General features: G+C 47.4%; 1 protein-coding gene across 16 annotated transcripts in view; it reads right to left on the bottom strand.

The window, feature by feature from the left end:
• ADGRB1 (adhesion G protein-coupled receptor B1) overlaps positions 1 to 13,599 on the bottom strand; it is a 283,024-nt gene that overhangs the window by 142,722 nt on the left and 126,703 nt on the right. For 12 of the 16 annotated variants that reach the window (XM_085572623.1, XM_085572625.1, XM_085572622.1 and 9 more), the window contains 3 exons: positions 9,923 to 10,030; positions 3,646 to 3,810; positions 1,636 to 1,799 (listed from right to left, as the gene is read on the bottom strand). In XM_085572623.1, the coding sequence (XP_085428749.1) occupies positions 1,636 to 1,799; positions 3,646 to 3,810; positions 9,923 to 10,030 (437 nt within the window). Of the gene's footprint in view, positions 1 to 1,634; positions 1,800 to 3,645; positions 3,811 to 9,922; positions 10,031 to 13,599 lie in introns of all 16 variants that reach the window. The other 4 variants (XM_077781806.2, XM_085572630.1, XM_085572633.1 and 1 more) reach the window with 2 other exon arrangements.

Here is a 13,599-nt window from a genome sequence, read left to right as displayed (position 1 = left end):
GGGAGCAGGTAATTTCCTTGTGGTTATCTACAGGCTGTAATTTCAGAAATGTTTTTAAAAAAAGGAGAAACAACGTTGGCTGTGTTGCCCCTCCAGCCACCTTGGACTGATGCAAAGATGCTTCTTGGTCAGGATGCTGAGGGGTTCCCATCACAGCCACCGCCAAGGACTGTTTGGTACCATGGTCACACCACAGTGGGAGTCTCTCAAAAATGTTCATTGTGTGGTGAAGGCATGGTCTTCCTCCTTTTTCCCTTTTCCAAGGACCTGGGGCCTAGCCTGTGGCCTAGGAGGTGGGGTCTAGCCTGTTCCTCCACAGCCCAGGAGGAACAAAGGCCCCGTTGTCCCTGCAGCAGAGCATTTTTATCAGCTGTAGCCATAAATCCTTGAGCAGGGTAGTAATAAACACTGAGAGTGTCTGGGGTGTCAAACACCCATTGTTGTGCTTCAATGATTCCCCCAACACTGCTCTCATTTGGCGCTGCCAAGCCGCTGATTGCCTTTGTGGCACTAATTAGAGCTGAAGCCTTGCAGTTGGGCTGCTCGTCTTTTCCACCGCTGTTTCGGCCGCGTATTTATTTGTATTTAAATTAATTATGGATCAATGTTAACTCAGGGTATGCTTTATTGCCCAAGCAATGCCAGCTCTGACTTCTTATATTTGTCTTTTTATGACAGAGTCAATTTGGTGTCTGGGAGGTTCTTATTCCAAGTTGAGTCTTCTGGACAGCGGCCAAATATCCAAGGATAGTTACTTGGAGTGAAAACTCGATGGGAAATGCCAGGAGGCTTCTCACTGTTTTCACAAAGTTCTCATCCCTCCCACAATCCCTCTCCTCCTCCGGGAACATAATAATGTCTCATAATGATTCTTATTAAACTGGAAAAATGTCAGTTGACATTATCCAGGGATAGGGAGGGAGTTTTGGGGAGTTCGCTCGTGTACAGATTGTGTCCACCAGGCTAGCCAGGGTTAAATTAAGGGGGATTCTGCTGTAAACCCAGGGCCTGTCAGAGGAAAGAAGCCTCTGGAGCATAAGTGGATTTCCAGGTGGTAAAAGTATTATAATCTTTTACCTTTCTGATGTTTCAAAGCAAAAGTTGAGCAGAGGCACTTGGAAATGAAATTCAGGGGCAGAGAAAAGATAAAAAAGATTAAATTTGGCATGAGAGGCCATTAGGAGTCTCTTGGTTTATCTCAACACCCAGAGCAGGATCAGCCACAGAGAAAACTTGCATTTACATTGAATTAATGCACAGGCAAGTAAAACTATTCATTAATTCCAGCACAACAAACCCAGTCAGGCAAAATAACTTTAAACCATTCAGTGGGGAGTACAGGTGAGAAGCTTAATATGGTCTTGGAAATAGGAGTGGCAGCCAGACCCAACCCACGTAAGGTGTCCTCTGCAAGAGATCACACAGGGCAACCCTGAACCTGAGACATCTCTGAGCTGAACAACCCCAGAGAGCACCTCTGGGTTTCTTCTTCAATGAATCTTTTCCTCAGGATCCTCCTTGGGGTAGTTCAGAATTTCACTGGAGTCAGCTACACACCTTGATGAGCCATGAGAGAGAAACTGAGCTGGGGAGACCTGCTGGAGGGGAGGTTTCAGATCTGTAACTGTCCCTACCTGGGCAGAGAGCGATGTTGCAGAACTTGGTTTGCTTCTCCGGGCCCTCGCAGGGGTTCCCACCGAACTGGGGGGGTTTGCAGGTGCGGGTCCGATCCCTGTAGCCTCTCCCACAAGTGGAAGAGCACAGGCTCCATGGAGACCACTCATCCCAGGTGCCGTGCACTGCAAGGGAAGCAGAAAAAGTGACTTTTCTTTTCCATAAGAGGCCTGAGGAAGTGAGGGAGCCCACAGGGCACAGCTCCTTCCCACCCGGAATGAGCAGCGTGTGGGAAGTTGGAGAACACACCAACCCAAAATGTGCAAGAACATCAAGTCATTTTTATGCTTTGCTATCAACACCAAGTGTCTGCTGCTTTCCAGTCTTTGAAATAAACCACAATGCACTTTTAGCTGACCTTAATTTTTCAGATTTTTGAGCCAACAGGGCATTTTTTTAAGCAAAAGATGGATTTAGCTAGAAAGGAATAAAACCCCACTACCCTTAGGGAAGCATCATCACCATCATTTTGTCATTTCTTGCCCTTTTTTTCCTCCCTCCCAACATTTTCTCATCAAATCCTCAAAGACTACAACATTTTAAGGATTTCAGAAAAGCTGCAGTCTGTCTACTGATTATTATCATAGGTCAGTAGCACCTCAGAGGCAAAGTTAGGGAGACTTGGAAGGGTAAAACGGAAGGGGCAACATCCTCCAACAGTGCTCAAGACATCACTGGTAGCTCCTGGAATTAGACATCTAATTGATTTTAATCTGATCTAATTAGCATTCTAATCTCTATTAATCTAATCTTCTCCAATCTAATCTAATGTAATCTGGCCAAGTTATTTATGGAATTTTAGTCACTATAATCTCCAGAGGCCAAATGTTGTAAGAATGCACTGATCTCTCTTAACGAACTTCATCCCTTCCAGCTTTTCCAGAGAAGTTAATGCCAAATCAATAATCCTTCAGAAAAAGAAGAAAAACAAATAAACAGGGGCTTTTCCAGTCCTTCATCAGTTGTTAACAGCAACTGGTGCCCCAGTGTCAGGATAGGGGCTTAAAAACTAATTCTCACCAGGCATCTTGCGTGGTAAGAGATAACCAGAGGAGGAAACACAGGAAAGAACATGGATGGTGATTTCACCATGGATGGTGGTTTCACCAGCATAGAATTGTTTCTGAACAACAATGTTGCTGGTCAGGAGAAATTAATAACATGCTTAGCTTAACAGCAAAATTCTTCTAAATAATTATAGAAACATAGAGTGGTTTGGGTTGGAGGCGACCTCAAAAATTATCTCCTTCCAAATCCCTGCCATGAGCAAGGACAGCTTCCACTATCCCAGGCTGCTCCAAGCCCTGTCCAAGCTGGCCTTGGATACTTTCAAGGATGGGGCAGCCACAGCTCCTCTGGGCAACCTGTGCCAGGGCCTCACCACCCTCACAGGGAAGGATTTTTTCCTAATATTCAATATAAACCTATTCTCTTTCAATTTGAAGCCATTGCCCCTTGTCCTGTCACTCCATGCTCTTGTAAAAACTCCCTCCCCATCTTTCTCATAGGCTCCATTCTCCTCAGAATTTATTTTTTCACCAAAATTGTTCCCGACTTGGAAACACTCCCAAGGGCACCAGCCTGCAGGTGTACTAAGCTCATGGACTTTAGACAGCATGGAATTGTCCACACCATGCAAAGCAGGTGCCCATCTTGTGGTGCTTGGTCTAGCAAGAGTCTCTGTATGAGGCCTTAAGGCATGAAGAGAAGGAACAGGTAACAAAAACCATCTCCTCCAAGAATTACAGAATCACAGAACAGTTTGGAATGGAATGGAGCTGGAAGATCGTCTAATTCCGACCACTTCCCGCTATCCCAGGTTGCTCCAAGACCCATCCAAGGTGGCCTTGGACACTTCCAGGGATGGAGAAGCCACAGCTCCTCTGGGAAACCTGTACCAGGGCCTTCCCAAAATATCACAGTGGAGACACCAGAGGTAGCCAAACTCCCTCCCCTGCTGGCCACCAATACCTGGGCACACGGCAGAGTTGTTGCACTGCCTCTGCTCCCGGAGAGGGCCACTGCACTGGGTGCTGTAGGAAGACGAAACGCAGAACCTGGTCCTGGTCTGCCAGCCCTCCCCGCATGTGGTCGAGCACACGCTCCACGGGGACCACTCCTCTGCTGCAGGGTCACCTGTGGGGGTTGGAACACAAGGTGAGGATGAGGCACCCCTGCATCTCCAGGGAAGAAGTTTCCAAGTCACGCTTGGCCAGTTGTGAGAGCAGTGAGGCTGCAATGTGTCCTGCAGGTGGGGTGAAGGATGGATGGAAGGGTGTGAGGGCACTGGGGAGAAAATGTGAGATTGAGAATGGGCTAAAGGGGTTTTTTTTGGGTACTGTGTAGAGCTCTAGGACACACACACTATGACAAAAAAAAAAAAAAAAAAAAAAGGATGCTATGGAAGCATCAGGTCATTGGGAAGTACAAACTCCACCTCTGAAAGTGGCATAGCTACTCCAGAACCTTGAGAGCTGGGATAGTGAACCTCCATTTAGAGAGTGTACCAAAAGTGATTAGACAGAGTAAATGTATCCATAAATTGTTCACTTTTAAGTGTTAAACCCCTTTCCTTGCCTTCTCACTGCCCCTGCCAGTGCAGATTGGCAGAGGAGGAGCTGACAAAGTAGAAGGTGATGGTGCCTAAGAAGGGTCAGCTGATGAAATTGCAGAAAGTTTTCTTGGCATCTCCTCTACCTGTGGAGATCTGCTGTGAACATGTGACACGGAACAAGGATGACTTTTCCAGGGCATCACGAAGTCCCTATCAACTGCTTATCTGATGGGGCAACATTGGAAAAGCAACGAAAAATATCCCATTGATGGGAGTGAAAAGCACTGAGACGTATTGCCTTTGTCACTAATATTCCGGCTGGGGCTCTTTCAGCAGCCACAACCTCCAAATAAGACACCCTAAGTGTGAAATGAGCAGGGAAAGGATGGTTTTCCATTAGTTTTCATAGTTAATATTCTACCCCTTAAATAAAAATGTTTTTCTTCCCTGCATGGAAAGAAAAGCTGGCTCTGTTCTATTTAACTAAGCCATGCATTGTTTGGGTTTTCAGATTTTTCATGGATTACTAATAATTACACAAAGTAAACCTGGAATGTAGTGTTTGGTATGTGCAGAACACAGGCATATGGCAAAAAATAAGGGGCAACCCCTTCTTGTGACAAATTCTTCAGAACCTCAGGCTGCCCCATGTCTCATCCCAAAAGGATGCACTTGGCAGACTGTGGGTGATAAGAAGGATCACAGCACTGGTAAATATGACTCCAAGGGTGATCCAGGGAACTTGGATGTGCTATCCCACACCACCCCCCATTCCCTAAAAAAGCTGGGCAGAGGATGATGTATTAAACTGTCGGGCTGCAATGTGCAGAAGAAAAGAGACTCTGCAGCTGGAGATCTCAGTGAGGGTTATAAACCAGCTGCATGAAAATGTCAGAGCAGGAACTGTGATGGGGACTGTAAAGGTTGGTGACCACCAAATTTCCCAATATTTGCTAAAACTGTTCATGTCTGGGTTTTTCATTGAGGTGGTTTATATTTATATTTATATTTATATTTATATTTATATTTATATTTATATTTATATTTATATTTATATTTATATTTATATTTATATTTATATTTATATTTATATTTATATTTATATTTATATTTATATTTATATTTATATTTATTTACTACTGTTTTCCACATGCAATGAAATTTCAAGCATTTGTGGCTCTCATCAATCTGCTCTTTGGGATTTTTTTTTTGGTAGTTATCTGTGTTGTTTGGCTTGTGTCATGCTTTTCAGCACATCTACTTTGAATGTCTCCTGTCATTCCGGCAGCTGGGAATTAAAAATACACCCACTGATTGGAGCCTGTTTTATTAATGTGTTGAGGGGGAAGAGTGTAGAGGAAGACATGTCTTTGCTCTAAAACTGACAGAATTTCACTCCTTCATTTATTGTCTGGACACAGAAAGAGGTGGAGGTGAGGATCAATCTTTCCCTACCTCATCTGTGCCATTGCAAGGATTATCATGAGATGCAGCTGCTGTTGTTCATTAAGCCAAAGTTGCTCAAAATAGTTTTCTTTCGTGTTTTATTTCATTATTCTGCCCAGTTGGTCCCAGTTAGATGAAAGCTATGGACTACTGGTCTCTCCCTGGGATGTGTAGAAGACATTGTGTGTTTTGAGGCTTTGGGGCTCCAGGAAAACAGTCCCATGTCCTGTTTCACAAGTATCATATCTCCTGGTAGAGAGAGAGCCGCATTTCCATGGCAATTTTCCTGCCTTTCCAACATCCAGCTCCATCAGAGCCAGAGTCCTGCCATGCTCCAAGCTCACCTCCAGCAAATTACATTTATGGTACCATCACTTCATCCTTTGCCATCCAGAGCACCCCAGACTCCAGCAGATCCCTCTCAGGCCCACAGATCCCAACCATTCCTGCTGCCTTGCCTGCCTGGATGCTCCAGGAACCGCTGGTGCCTTTGCATTCCTCCATGCCCCTTGAGCAACCTCCCCAGTTCTGCACCCAGCAGCACCCAGTCCCCCAGGGGCCAGGGGTTTTGGTAGTTAAACCCTCCGAGTTTGGGTCCCAAAATCTTTCTGGAGGACAGAGGTGGGACAGGGGAAGCCTGCAGAGGCACAGGAGCCTCCTCCATCAGCAGCTCATGGAATGGAGAACCCACCACGCCACCAACCTCCCCCTCAGACATGGCTGGGGCTTTGCAATCTCCATATTCAGAAGAGTTACTGTGTCACTGGATGAATGAATAGCATCTCTGAACCAAATCCCACCTCTCCTGCCTCTTTCCTCTTTATTATTTCTGGCTTTTGCCCTTTCACAGCAGAAATAACTGTGCTTAGAGGTAAATCTCCTCAATTATCGTCCCTCTCATTGCATGAATCCCTGGCTTTTAAACCCATAACACAGTTTATTTTCTACGTGCTGGTGACTCCCTTAGGCTTGGTGTCATTCTGAACCAAGCAATTTATCTCAGTCCACTGGGACATTATGTCCAGCCTAGTCTCAAACCTTGCACAAATTTAACTAATTTTCAAACCAAGCAAGACCCAGTTCTGAGACACTCTCAGGCAAGACACAAATTCACTCTCTACTCGAGAGAAACACAATAGTGCCCATCATCAAAACTATGAGTGAGAACAATTTCTGCACTCCTGTGGGTCAAATGGCAGCAAATGCAAATTACTGAGTGATTGCAATATTTGCAATTATTGATCCCAGAAGTGGATTCTGACTCTGGTTTTTGATATAATGGCAAGATGTCTACCATGCTCATTGGGTTTAAAGCTGCCTAGTCCAGCTCAGTGCTGCTTTGTAATTCAACCTGCCAGAGATTATAGAATCATGGAATGGTTTGGGATGCAAGGAACTTCAGAGGTAACTTATCTCAACCCCGTGCCATGGGCAAGGACACCACCCACTATCCCAGGTTTCTCCAAACCCCATCCAAAATGGCATTGAACACTTCCAGGGACTGAACATCCACAGCTCCTCTGGACAACCTCTGCCAGGGTCTCACCACCCTCATAATGAAGATTTTTGTTCTATATCGAATTTTCATCTACCCTCCTTCAGCTTAAATCCATTGCCCCTGTCACTCCACGCCCCTGTCCAAAGTCCCTCTCCAGTTCTCTTGGAGAATCTTCAGGCACTGGAAGATGCTCAAAGTTCTCCCCAGAGCCTTTGCTTCTCCAGGCTGAGCACACTGAATTCTTTCAGCCTGTGTTCATAGCAGAGTGGCTCCAGCCAAATTTGTCTTCATCCCCAGAGGAGAAAGGGCCAAGGCCTGCCCTGCATCATCACCCAGTGCCTGCAGGCAGCTATCTCAGCAGGACTGACTTCTGATCAGTCCTGTGGTGCCCCAGAATTGATTGGGGATTAACAGGAATGTCCCAAAGGATTTTGCAGGGCTCTCTACCCCACTTGAAGTGGGAAGATGGCCCTTGCTGCTCCCACAGATCCAGGTGCAGCAGATGGAGAAGGTCCAGCAGGTGCTGCAGAATGAGACAGGCTGGGTGTTAATCCATGGGGATGTAGCACTGCAATCCAGGATCGTTCCAGCTCCTGGCTGCAGTGTCCCCATCAGTGCCTGCAGCTGCTCCATGACTCTTCTTCCCTCAGCACTAATGGAGCAGCACATTCCTGCCATCCCTCTGCCAGAAGCCCTTTCAGTCAGGGGTCTGTCAGTCTGACATCTCCCCGTGTGCCTCCCTGCTCACATCCTGCGGCTGGCAGAGTCCTCCTGAGCCAGGAGGGCCCATGCCAGGGACCTGCTGGGCTGGATCTGGCTCCTGTGCTGCTGCTGGAGAAGCACGTGGACAGCCAGCAGCACCCTGGCTGAGAGCACAGCCCTGCCACAGCCCGGGGGCCAACAGGACCTGGACACCAGGCATGTGAAGGGCTGGCAGGAGAAAATGCTGCTCTTCAGCTGGCCAAGGCTGTCCCCTCATCCACAGTCCTTATGGATAGCATCAGCTGATTTCTGTATTTCATCTTTTTCCAGGTCTTGAGTAATTGTGAAATGTCTTGTTCCCTACAATCTGTGCCCGAAGGGAAGTTGTGGGCTTTGCTTCAGCATCCTCAGCTAAAAATTCCCTCTAATCCCTTTCTGGACTGTACTCTCTGTGTCTACATCTCCTCCATCCTGATTTCCTTCCAGCCTGGGACAGTGACAGGGATGTGGGAAGCTTGCAGCAGGACAATGCACATCTCCCAGCCCATGGTGCCCTCAGGGATGCCACAGCCCAAGCCAGCCATGCTACAGTGGTGGCCACGATGGCAGGAAGGTGACAGAGACCTCACTGAGCCCAGCTCCAGCACCCAGCCAAACTATAAACATGATGGCTGAGTTACAGGCTGGAACAGGATCTCTGGGGAAGCACCTGGGACCAGGCAGGGTAGGAACAATAGGAGCCTGCCTTGAAGTGCCTTCCTTTCCTCTCATTTGGACAGAGAGATTAAGCTCAGCTTTTCCATGTTGTAGCAGTGCAAAAGTCCTCCCTCTCCTGCAGGTTCTACCGACTCCAGGGATCCATCCTGCAGGCAGTGGAGCTGCTCTCAGTGGAGGGAGCAGAGCCTGTGCAGGATAGAAAGGAAACTGAGGCTGTCCCCTGCTTTGTGTTGAAAACCACAACCCCATCAAGTCACCCCCAGGTACTCCACACCACAGAGACTCCTGATGCTGCACAGTGGCAAATTCCTCCTGGGCTGGGTGGAGCACAGGTAACCCACATCAGAATATGACCATCTCTCACTTCTAATCAATTCACCTCTTTGAAGCCTTTCTAGAGCATGAAATGGTCACTGGGCAGTGATTGTTATCCTGTGGCCAGGTTCATCACACTGTGCTTTGCCTGAGACCCCTGATGTGTGTTGAGATCCTGCCATAACACACAGGCATGAAGGGAGAGCACAAAACCTTTCCAGACTGAATCACAGAATCACAGGATGGTTTGGGTTGGAAGGAACCTTAAAGACCGCCTACTTCCAACACCCCTGCCATGGGCAGGGACACCTTCCACTAGATCAGGCTGCCCAAACCCCCATCCAGCCTGGCCTTGAACACTTCCAGGGATCAGATCTGGCAGAGATCTAAGTGGAATTCATCCCCATCCTCCCAGATCATGCTGTCTGATATTACTACCCATCATTCCCCTTCTGTGGCAGAAGGGTGGAAGGTCCTGCTGCAGAACCTACTGGAGACAACTCCTCGCACAGCACTAAAGACCCAGGGACAGAGGAAGCCAGTCCTGCTCTGTCCCCACCAAGCCCTGCTCACCCTCTCTCACAGCCAATGGGAAGGCATGACATGGACATCAGCAAAGGGGCTGCATTGCACCAAGGTCAGCTTTGGCTTCATGAACCACGTGTGGTTGGGTAATACAGACAAAGCAGGGACTCAGAAGTAGGCAGGGTGATGGGGAAACATTCTGTGGGATGGATGGTCTTGTCAGGGCTTTGTGTCTGTCCCTCTTTGCCTTCTGTGGCTGCTGGTGACGACACAAAACCCCGTGGGGTGATGGAATGGGAACACAGGGGGTGATGACCGCTGGTTCAGCGCGTGACGACACGGGGGCAGCGTCCCCCACACTGACCGGGGGGGAAGGAGATGGTTTGGGGAGGGGGTCATTGAAACAGTGCAGAGAGCCCAGCCCAGCTGGGCAATGCAGTGAGCAGAGCAGTGTCCCAGCTCCAGAGCTGCTGTGGGAGGTCAGAGCTTACCTATTTGAGGTGCAGGGTACCCGTAGTGCTGCAGTTCGTCAGGGTCCTCTCGCTTTCTGTTATCTGTGGACCTCAGCGATTGGCTTCTGGAATTATAGCGTCCATTGGCTATGGCAAGGTAATGGGTCATGTAAATACACCTCGGTTCACTCTGCAAGATCTTTCACTACAAAGGTTACACGCATTAACAACAGCGACCTGCGACATTCCCCTGACATGAGCACCTGCTTTCCAACCCCAGCACCCCTGACCACCAGTTTTCCCTGAGGTTTCAGCACCAACCAGCCTGAAAGACTTGGGCTGGTTGGTGGCTCAACCCCTTCTTTTTGAGCAAGGGTTGGGACCATGCAGAGTATGATCCCTTCTGTCTGGTCTTTAATTAATTTCAGTGGTTTTCCAGGGTGTCTGCACTCCTTGCTGCACTTGTGGAGGATTCATCCTCTTCAGACGTGCTGGCACTGAATCCCACCTTCCCTAGTGGTGTTTTGAGATTTATGGTGGTAACTGGCAGGGTGCTACTGGTGGGAAATTGTACCTAGAAATGTCCTGCAGAAGAGTCAGAAAATGCTGGGTGGAGCAGGCAGGCGAGGGCAGGTGGAAAGGAAAGGGATACCTCAATAGAATGTCTCCTTCATAGACTTTACCCTGCCACCAGCAACAAGGACAGATGAAAGTCTGGTCTCAGCAGAGTACCAGCAGGGCTATAACTGGGAACTTTTCCTTCTCAGTGAGAGACAAACTTCTGACCCTTGTATCCTACTGAAAATCTCCCAGTGGAGCCCATGGTGTGGAGTTCAGAAGGTAAATAATGCATCCACAGTAAATCAAAGGAATTTAACCATTCCTTCTGAGCCCACGCTCCACCAGTTTTTCATTTTCATCCCGTGTAGATCAACCCTGAATTGGCTGGAGGGAAAACTAAAATTTCTGTTGTCTGTATTACTGGACATGCTGTAACCCTGACACATTCCCTCCTAACAAAGAGAGAAACAACACAGCAAAAACAACCAAAGCCCATCCACCAGGAGTGTCTGCTGTAAATTAGGAGAGCTCAGCTGACTCCACAGGAGTCACACAGAATAGCAGAGAGCAGAGCTGAGCCCGAGTAATCTGTGATCTGGCAGCCAATTTGTTTCCAAACAGCAAGTACCAGACAGAAGATCTTTTCCCCCAAGGAGGCAAAACAGTCAGACATCTTTTCAAGAAGTATGAACTGCCAAGGGTTGAAATGGTGACAAATTTGATCCTGGAACCCTGAGAAAATTAATAAAGGTTAATGAAGCTTCAGTGTGGTGGCAGGAGTCTTTATTGCCATCCAAAAAGGGAAAGCAGAGGAGGCAGAGGAATGATTCAGAGAGTCCCTGCCAGGAGCCAGGCTTTATATGCAGCAGTTTGGATCATGGGAGAGTTTGTGAAATTGCATTATTTACTGTCACTGTTGCCTGAAAGCAGAACTTGAGAAGTCTAGGAATTGTCACATGGACTCCTCCAAACATTCCCAGCACCAGCTGGCTGCTGGCTGGAGGGGATGGGATGGGGCATCACCCACCTGCCATCCTCAAGGGAAAGATACCCGCAGCCTCACATCAGGACTACAAACATCCCAAAATCTGCAAACACCTTGGTTTTGTCTGCTCTTTCCTGGAATAGAAAGGTCTCAAACCCTGTGCTTTTAATAACTAAAAATCATGGGACTTCCCTGTGGGAGATTCAGTTCAAAAAATATAAACTCTAAATAGTTCTCCAATACTAACTTTTTTGAGTTTGTTAGGAGACAACTTATTCCCATATTTGGTACTTCTCACATCCCCACCACCCATTCCTGGTTATACCCACACACTTTCATCTGCTCCAATTTAAGTCCTCTCCATGAAGTCTCACAAACTACAAGAACACACAAAATCTCCATCTGCACCACATCCCATGGGCTTCCCACAGACTTATTTAGGCTGGGAGGAGAAAGTGGGGCTGGGCATCAGGGAGTGGATGTGGAGCTCGGATGGCTTTGTGACCTGCCCAGAGCAAGGAAGGCGACAGGGAAAACCTGGGATTGGATATCCCAGAAGCAGTCAGTGCTCACAGATGGACAGAGACATAGGAGGCAGCACAGAGGGAAGGAAAGATAAAACAGCCAAACAAAAGTTTTAATTGCAAGCCTAACACCCTGAACCTCCTCTCACCAATTATTTGGGCCCGGTGTTGCTGACATCTCCTAATGACTTATCCCAGTCTTGCAGGACTGAATGATTTCCTTTGCTCCTTGACAGGAATGTCAAGTCCGCACTGTTATTTCTCATGCTAATTAAAGCCAATCAGGCCTAGAGGCTGAATGAGTGACCCTTCCAGCTTCTCCCAAGCTTCCCCCCTGCCAGGGTTGCTCCACTGCTGCAGGAAGCCTTCCTCCCCCTTGGAAAAGGATGTGCAGAGAAGCCAGTTTGTCTCCATTTAACACAGAGCACAGCTGAGATTCAAGCTGGACAGTTTCCCTGGAGAAGTGCACAAATTGATCCTGGTTCCTCCAGATCACGGGGAAGTTGGTGCAACAGTTTGCTGTGGGTACCTGAACTTTATGGGGTGGAGGTCAAAACTTAAAGGCAGTAGGGACCTGGCTGGATTTCAGCAGCATTTTTCCCACAGCAGGATCAGTGGAGAGGAGTAATTCCAGGATTAAGGGAAGACCTAGACCAAATTTACATCCCAGCTGGGTAAATGCAGTGAAAATGGCACGAAAAATCCAAGCACCTTTCCAATGCCAACAGGAGGAACAGAGGGAAAATGCTCTTGGAACCAAACAGGGATGTTTCAATTGCAAGCAGAGGCAAGTACATGAGATTTTGAAAAAAAGCACAGCTCAAGTGTGGATGTGGAGGATGATCAGTGCTGGCAGGAGTGGGAATAGGAAGCAGGTGACCAACACTTCTAATGAGAACATGCAATGTGTCAGACAGCACCTTGCAACACAACCAAGGGAAAAATAAAATAAAGGCAGAGACTTTGAAGTGCTGTGGGCCAAGGTTTTAACATCCAAATATGTCTCACCACAGCTACACGCTCTGTACTCATCCCCCAAACAAGAGGGATGCAAAGAAGAGGGAGAGGCAAAGCAAACAGCAAGATCATGAAAATTATTCAGGCAAGGTGGGATGGTGGGAATGAAGGGATGAACCAGAGCAAAAAGTGGAACTATTATTATAAGTGGGATTATTAAAAAAACACCCAAAACATTCAAATTAATCTCTGTGCAGTAAAACTGAAAGGAAATGTGGTGGCTATGGAGTTTTTGGGGCAATCTATCAGCTGCTAAAGAATAAAACTGAAAAGTAGAGAATTACTAACAACCCCTAAACCCCAAAATCTCAGTGGATGGAGAAGAGGCACATTTTGGAGGCCACTGGATGTGCTGCAATTGCACCCAAAGCATTTCAATTTGAACATCTGAAATTTGTGCAAACAGCACTGGGGGAGATCTGTGACTCTCAGACGTGAAGTGCCTGAACCACCAGTAAAAAAGAGGGCAGGGCAAAGCCTCTGCTGCAGCAGCAGGTACCTACAGGAGCTCCTCCAGCTTGCACTGAGTTCTAGCCTGACTGCAGGGAATGAAGATGCTCCTACACATGCCCAGGATATTACAGCTCTGTGGTTGCAGCAAAAACAAAACAAAAAAATAAAATAATAAG

This window comes from Lonchura striata, chromosome 2 (assembly GCF_050655825.1).
Source record: "Lonchura striata isolate lonStrDom1 chromosome 2, ASM5065582v1, whole genome shotgun sequence".
NCBI classification, from domain to species: Eukaryota; Metazoa; Chordata; class Aves; order Passeriformes; family Estrildidae; genus Lonchura; species Lonchura striata.
The sequence above is the reverse complement of the archived record's forward strand: the minus strand, read 5'-3'. Positions and strand labels throughout refer to the sequence as shown.